Source organism: Anomalospiza imberbis, chromosome 32 (genome assembly GCF_031753505.1).
Source record: "Anomalospiza imberbis isolate Cuckoo-Finch-1a 21T00152 chromosome 32, ASM3175350v1, whole genome shotgun sequence".
NCBI classification, from domain to species: Eukaryota; Metazoa; Chordata; class Aves; order Passeriformes; family Viduidae; genus Anomalospiza; species Anomalospiza imberbis.
The window spans coordinates 1,254,614-1,262,772 of NC_089712.1; the positions used below are offsets into that span (position 1 = coordinate 1,254,614).

The 8,159-nt window shown below is 52.7% G+C and overlaps 1 protein-coding gene across 1 annotated transcript; it reads right to left on the bottom strand.

Moving 5' to 3' along the window:
* Nucleotides 1–6,653: 6,653 nt before the first annotated feature.
* LOC137463955 (zinc finger protein 239-like) lies at nt 6,654–7,630 on the bottom strand. The gene is made up of 2 exons (XM_068175299.1): nt 7,579–7,630; nt 6,654–7,392 (listed from the first exon to the last, which is right to left on the bottom strand). The coding sequence occupies exons 1-2, from the start codon at nt 7,628–7,630 to the stop codon at nt 6,722–6,724; spliced, it is 723 nt and encodes a 240-aa protein (XP_068031400.1). The 3' UTR covers nt 6,654–6,721.
* Nucleotides 7,631–8,159: the final 529 nt, after the last annotated feature.

An 8,159-nucleotide genomic window follows, 5' to 3' on the forward strand; every position in this document is an offset into this window, starting at 1 on the left:
AACACCAACCAGATATTCTCACCATGGCCAGATGAAAGAGTTTTCATGGTAGGAAGGGACCCAGCTCTTTAGTGAATGGCCCACACAGGGATCGAACCCACAACCTCAGTGATACCAGCACCATGCTCTAACCAATGGAGCTAAGGGATCAAAATGACACAAAATTTTACTGACAAAATATAGACAATCAAGGAACTTGAGCAAAGGGTTTCATACAACATCCACTTCAGCAAAAAACTCTTACCATAGCATTACTTTGTTAACTTAGCCCACTTTACCTAAAAACCTTTAACCCTTACGATGATAAGTTACCCAAAAATGTTCCAGGTAAGCAGGATTAGAAGAAGAAGAAATAGAGAACAACAGAAAGACAGAAGATCTGTAGAAAGACACACACAGAGGCACCACCTGCTCAGGTTCCAGCATCATTAACAGAGGAACCCCAGGAGACGGCAGGATCCAGACCATGGGCCGGCCTCGTGCTCCGGCTTTTAAACCCCTGGGCCTTCATGGGCCCGCCCCTGGGGTGGGACTGCCAGTTGCTTGTCCAATCAGAGCCAGGGAAGGCACCAGCTGTGGGTGTGTGATTGATTGACAGCTGGGCCAATCACATCTGGGTTAGCCCTGCCTGCTGTGTGATTGATTTACAGCTGGGCCAATCAGAGCTGGGGTAGCCCTTCCTGCTGTGTGATTGATTGACAGCTGGGCCAATCAGATCTGGGGTAGCCCTGCCTGCTGTGTGATTGACAGCTGTGCCAGTCCAGGGCTGGGGGCGGGGCTCTGTCCCACCACAAACCAAGGCCTGACCTGCTCCTGGTCCCACACGGGCATTCCAAGGCATCCTGGGACATCGATCTCATCCAGCCTCTGACAGTGACCACGGTGACACTACAGAACCTCATGGAGCCATGGGTCAGTTGTAACAACGCAAGTCCAAGGACACCATGGTGACACTGGGGAACCTCATGGAACCATGGGTCAGTTGTGACAATGTGGGTCCAAGGACACCGTGGTGATGCTACGGAATCTCATGGAGCCATGGGTCAGGTGTGACAATGCAGGCCCCAAGGACACCATAGTGGCACAATGGAGCCTCATGGAACCAAGGGGCCATTGTGACACTGTGCTGACTCATGGAATCAAGGAGACCATTGTGAACACGGGGGCCCCAAGGAACCAAGGGTCCATGGTGACCTTGTGCAGCCCGCAGTGTCACAGAGGAGTCGTTGTGACACAGCGAGGGCGCATGGAGCCCAGGAGCCATTGTGACACATCAGGGCTTTGTGGAACCACGAAGCCATTGTGACATTGCAAGGCCCCATGGAAGCACAGGGCCATTGTGACACTGCAGAAGCAAGGGGAACATTGTGACACTCCAGGACCTCATGGAACCAAGGAGACCATTGTGACACTGTGGAGTCCCACGAAACCAAGGGAACATGGAACAGGTCTGGCTGGCTGGGCCTCCAGGGGACCACCTGAGAGGTCCAGCTGACCTTGGCATGTCGAGGGCTGCTTCTTACCTGCCCTGAAGCACTGGACTCTGGGCTTTCCTTCCTATGGGAGAGAACTGTCCTTCTCCTCCATGGGCCATGGCCAAAATTGGGATTCCACTTCCAAAACTCTGTACATCCAAGGATTGCTCCCCAGTGAAAGCTCCCAGGACAGAAAGGTGTGGCTGCCCTTGGCCTCCTGCAGATGCCTCTCACCCAAAACCCTGGGGCTCGGTGCTTTCCTTCCAATGAAAAAGAACCACCCTTCTTCTCAAGGTGTTCATGGTCCAAATTGAGATTCCTCCTCCCAAATTCTGTATAATTCTGTATATCCAAGGATTCATTCCATGACAAAATCTGTGAGGAAAAGCAGGTCTTGCTGGCTTGGCCGCCCAGGAACCACGTCTCTCCTCTTCTACCTTTGAAACACTTGGGCTCTGTGCTTTCCTTCCTACGGAAAAGAACCGTCCTTCTTATCTATGCAGAAATGGCTGAAATTGGGGTTCCAGATCCCAAATTCTCTATAACCAAGGGTTGCTTTCAGAAAAAAGCTACCAGGACAGAGAGGTCTGGCTGCCTTAGGCCTCTGGTGGCCATCTGCCCTTGAAACACCAGTGTTCCATGCTTTCCTTCCTATGGAAAAGAATGGTACTCCTCCCCCAGGTGTCCATTTCTGAAATTGGGATTCCACCTCTAAAATTCTGTATATCCAAGGGTTGCTCCCAGCCAAAATCTGCCAGTGCCGTCAAGTCTGGCTGGCCTTGGCCTCTGGTGGCTGCCCCTGCCACACTGGGGTTCGGTTCTTTCCTTCCCATGGAGATCACTGTGACACTGTGGGGACCTCATGGAAGCAAGGGGATTATTGTGGCACCACTGGAGCCCATGGAACCAAGGGGCAATGGTGACACAGTGGGGCTTCATGGACCCAGAGACCATTATGACTCTGTGGGGCCTGATGGAACCATGGAGACCATTAGGAGCCTTCAGGGCCTCGTGTCACCAAGGGGGCATTGTGACTCCTCAGAGCTTCATGGAAGCAAGGGAACTTTGGGACACTATGGGGCCTCATGGAACCGAGGGAACATGGAACAGGTCTGGCTGGCTTGGCCTCCCAGGGGCCACCTGACAGGTCTGGCTGATCTTGGAATGTTAAGGGCTGCCTCTCATCAACTCCTGGACCACTGGGGCTCTGTGCTTTCCTTGCTAAGGGAAAGAACTGTCCCTCTTTTCAGATGTCCATTGTGGCAAGCACATTTCTCTCTCTCTCAGGATTTTTATAAAGGTGCACAGAGAGAAGTGAAAGAGAAAACATTTTCTATTTCTGCTCCTTGTTTTTCTCTTGTGGAATGTGTTTGGAGATTGTTTACCTAGAGCGAATGCCTGGTTGGATCACAGTGGATTGTTTGGGCCTGATGGCCAATCGGATCCACCTGTGTCTGGACTCTGGAGAACAGGGTCACGAGTTGTGGGGAGAGTGAGATATGATGGTTAGAGAGAGTAGCATGTAGTTTTTAGTATCCTCTTTTATATAGTATATTAATGTATCATAGCATAATTATAATAAAGAAATCATTCAGCCTTCTGAAATAAGTCAGACATCATCATTCTTCCCATTGGGTTCGCCGACATCTACAACAAGTGGTGACCCCGAACGTTGAATGAAGAATCAGGACCTGGATCGGTCCACAACCGTGATTTTACACGGGAAAGGAGGTGAGCCCTCTTGAAAAGGCATGCCCGACGTCCCTGCGAGGGATAGGGGAAGTAAGACGCCGTGGGAGCCCTCTCTATAGGACCAGGTGCAGCCCCGAGCAGTTGCCGTAACCGGACGCCTCTGCCTGCCTTTGAAAAGGTACTGATTTTTGATTATAATACTGCCCTGACCTGGGGTGGACTTTAACTTTGGGAAGAAATGTCTGAAGATATAGACACTGGTCTGTATTGTGTACATGGCCGTATATTTGCCGTCTGGAGAGATTTGGCTAAGGTCTATGGAATTCATATCCCTGAGGATGATTTATTGGAGTTTCTTGAATATGCAGACACTCGTGTTTTTTTCGGGGATCTGGGTTTTTCCCTGAATCCAGAAGCTTGGAGATCCCTGTATTTCCTCATGAGGCAAAGCGTCATGCGAGATCTCCGAGCGTTTCGATACATGAGAGTTTATTTCGAGCTTCTTCAGACAGTCCAGAAATGGACCCCTTTTTCGATAGTCCAGTCTTTGCGGCAGGTGCCCCCCCGCGAAAGGAGAGGGGCAGAGCCTTTGTCCGTGGCTCAGAAGTTTTCTTCTGCTTCTGCTCAGAGGGAGGTTTTTTCACCGCCTCCTCCACCTCCTGTTCCTGCAGCGTGTGAGCCCCCCCTCCTCCCCTCGGAGCGTGTGGGCCCGCTCCCGACCCCGGCGGACGCGGAGACACCGCCTCCCTCGCCGCTCCGCCCGCCCGCAGCCGTGCCTCCTCCTCCTCCTGCCCATTCGGAGCAGGGAGACACACCCGCCGCTGAGAGCCCGCCTGAAGCCACTTCGGCAGGGGCGGAGACACCGCCCGCGCCGGCTCCCCCGCCGGCTCCCGCGCCGGCCCCGCTCGCCGCGCCCGCCCCTGCCTCGGAGTCGGCGGCCGCGCCTCCGGCACCGCCCGTCATCGCTGCCGCGGCGGCGGCCGCGCTCTCCGCACCGGCAGCCGGTCCTCCCGCGCTGGAAGCCAGCCTCCCGGCGCCGCAGCCGGCGATTGAGCCATCGGCAGCCGAGGCCGAGGACCTCCCCGCGTCAGCTCCGCCGCCCACATCAGCTCTGACGCCCGCGCCGGCCCCGCCGGTCCCGGCTGCCCCGCCGCCTCCCGCGGCTTTCGCCGGGTCCCCAGGCGCTGCCACCAGCAGCAGCAGCGAGCAGCAGCAGCCGGGGGCCGCGCTGGAGCGGACCCCGCCGCCTCCAATCAGCCCGGGGTCCCCTCCCGGCCTGTTCCCTGGTGCTGGCGCTCCTCGGCAGCTCCTTGCAGCTGCCGCGAAAGTGGAGGTTATGAAGTTTAGTGCCTTTCTGGGGAACAGAGTTTTTCTTGGTCCAATTCTTGCTTGGGTGGGGGATTCCCGCGGGAGCTCGAGGCCCCTCGTCCCTCCCGCTCCCGTTTGGGGGGCGGGGGGGATGAGTTCTGGGAATGCTGCCGCTGGTCTTGTGCCCGGAGAGCGTGGGGGTGCTGCCAGGGGTCAGGGAGCTGCGTGCCGGCCCAGCCGTGCCGCAAGTCCTGAGAATCAGCATTTCTCTGGGGAAAGCACCTTCTCTGCTGAGCCCTGGGGCAGTTCTTGTGTCCTGCTCTCGTTTGAGGTGCGGGATGAACGAAATGCTGGAGGAGTTTCCGTGATGCTGGCCGCGTGGTGGGGGCGGGCTGTGAAGATGAAGATCCCGCCTCGCCGGCCGGGCTGGGGCCGATTGGTCCAGCCCCCCGGCCGGAGGGCCCCGCGCCCCCCACGGCCGGGTTTGGGATCTTGGCTCCGCCCGCATGGACCGGGGCCGCCACCTGCGCAGGGTCTTAAAGCCTGCTACTTGCTGGGCATTCTTCTGATCCCAAGAGTTCGGGGAAAAACAAACAAACAAACAAACAAAAAAAAAAAAACAAAAAAAAACCAAACTGTATCATTGAAGTTAGATTTAAGATTAATTAAATAGAGGTGGTTGACAAGAGAACAAGGAAAAAGTGGTCGATTTAAGAGTTTTGGCCATGGCATTTCAGAGATTTTTCAGGTTTTTTTCTTTTTTATTTGGTGATGGGTTTTTGCACAAGAAAGGTATGTTTGCATGGTTGATGATCAGCCCAGAGTTGGTTTTATCGGTTGTTGAAGTCTCTGGGATGACATTCAGTGTTTTGGTGTTTGATAATTATATGATGTCGCATTTGGTTTTTCTTTATGGGTTTTTTAATGGTTATTTGGACTTTCTTCAGTTGTTTTGTTTCAGGATTCAGCAGTTCTCTGTTTCACCAATGAGAAGGACTTTTGAGGATGTCAAGATAAACGTTACCAGACAATGGACACCTTCTCCTGAGAATCAGCTGTTTGGACTTTGAACTTTGAGCATTCTTTTCCTTGTTGTTTGGGTTTTTGTATTGTAAGCTTTGTTTTAGAGATTTGATAGATGGTTTGCAGGTAAAGGATCTCTGAACATTCCACATCAGTATGTGATTTGGCTTTTGATTGATAGCTAGCAGATTGATAAGGGGGCCTCTTGAGATGTGTTTGCTCTCTTTTGCAGGGTCCTGCAGAAGACTTGCAGATGCAGTTTTTTATTTTTAAATTTTTTTAATTTATACTAAAACGGTGATATGTGGCAAGCACATTTCTCTCTCTCTCAGGATTTTTATAAAGGTGCACAGAGAGAAGTGAAAGAGAAAACAATTTCTATTTCTGCTCCTTGTTTTTCTCTTGTGGAATGTGTTTGGAGATTGTTTACCTAGAGCGAATGCCTGGTTGGATCACAGTGGATTGTTTGGGCCTGATGGCCAATCGGATCCACCTGTGTCTGGACTCTGGAGAACAGGGTCACGAGTTGTGAGGGAGTGAGATATGATGGTTAGAGAGAGTAGCATGTAGTTTTTAGTATCCTCTTTTATATAGTATATTAATGTATCATAGCATAATTATAATAAAGAAATCATTCAGCCTTCTGAAATAAGTCAGACATCATCATTCTTCCCATTGGGTTCGCCGACAATTGTGGACATGTGCCCTGCCTTTGATAGCTTCAGAAAACCCAAATCTTCCCAAATATTCTATTGAACCAACCCAAAATTCACCCCCAAATCCTGGTAAATGGTGCAGCTTTAGATCTCTTTGCCTAATTTCTTTATTTTCACCCCAGTTTTGGTTGTTTAGACATGGTGAAGAAAGAAATTATTTAAATTGAAAAGACCTAGAAGATCATGCAGCGCTGCTTGATGCCACCAAAGTAAATAACTGAACAGAGTGGGTGAGATTTTTTGGGGTGTAAAGTCAAGAAATCACTTTCTCCCAATGAATTTCCAGTTTAGATCAGAGTCCTGGTGGATGTTCCTGCCTCTGTGTTCATCCAGGTGCCTATGGGGATCCAGGAGGACATGAAGACCACCAGCCAGGTGTCTTCTCAGCAGGGATCACAGGGAATGTGGATCACCAGGGCTCTGACCAAAGTGAGTCCTCCCATGGGGGATGGAGTTGGAGCAGGGTACGAAGCTCTTCCTGCAGTCTGGGCACTCACAGAGCTTCCCTTACTGGTGCCTCCGTTGGTGTTGGGTCAAGTGAGAGCTCTGGGTGAAGCTCTTCCCACACTGGGGACACTTGTAGGGCCTCTCCCCGGTGTGGATGCGCCGGTGGGTGACAAGGGTGGAGTTTTGCTTGAAGCCCTTCCCACAGTCAGGGCAGCGGAAGGGCCTCTCCTCTGTGTGAATCCGCTGGTGCAGGAGGAGATTGGAGCTGGTCTGAAACCTCTTCTGACACTGGGGACACTCGTAGGGCCTCTCCCCCGTGTGGATGCGTTGGTGGATGACGAGGGCAGAGCTGCAGCTGAAGCCCTTCCCACACTCCCCACACTCGTAGGCCCATTCCCCGGTGTGGATCATCTGGTGGCGGATCAGGTCAGAGCTCTGCCTGAAGCTCTTCCCACACTCCAAGCACTTGTAGGGCTTCTCCCCATGGTGAACCTGCTCATGGACCACCAGCTCCAAGATCTGGCTGAACCTCTGTCCACCTTCCTGGCACAGGGTGGGTCTTTCCTCCTCAGAGCACCCTGGGTTGGGTTTGCAGCTCCTCCTCCTGTGGGATCTCCAGGGCTTTTCCTCCTTGTTGGATTCCAATGCTGTGGAGCTGCTCAAAACGGCCTTTTCAGGGAGGTTCTGCCGCAGGGATTTGTCCTTCCTGGTCTCCATCCTCAGCTCCTTGTCTGAGGGAGGAAGGACAAGGAGACTATGAGATTTGCCCCTGTGCCAGAGGGAAGGGGAAGGAGATCCCCCCAGTGCATCCCCAGCAGGACGGGGTCGGCAGTGGGGCTGTCCTGAAGCCGGGGGCCGTGCTGGGCTGGGAGGTGGAGCAGGAGAGAGGGGGAAAGGGGCAGTGACTTCCTCCTCACCTGCCTGGGTGTCCCAGGGCATCTTCCTCTTCCTCACAGCCTTCACCTCCATTTCACGAACGTCTGCGGATGGGAAATTCTGTTTTGGGAGGAAAACAAGGTATGAGCACACTGAGTTTTGTACTGGTTTGAAGGCAATCCAGGGGGACAGTCTAAGCCAGAATGACAATTGAATAAGAAAATTGAGCTCAAGGCAATGATACAGAAACACTGGCTTAATCTGACAGAGTCAGGATATAACCTGACACCCCGTTGGTCAGAGTGGTGGTACCCGTCTGATGAAATGGAGGCTCCAGCCCTGTTGGAGTGATGATCGTGATTCTGTCAAAGCAGTGATCCTGTAGAAGGGTCTGGTCTTCCTCTGAAGGTCCAGTGGTGGTAATGGAGCTCTTGTCCTCTGGGAATCCAGTAGGCAAGGTGGTCCTGGTGTTGCAAGGGTGAGATTATATCCAGGTAGGAATGCTTGGTTCCTCCCCCTGGGCAGAGCATCCCACAATGGGATGATGTAATTTTATCAGTCCTGCAGTGGCACTCAATGGCCCATTAACAGAAGATAGCCCCTGGAGGGCGTTATCAGGGCT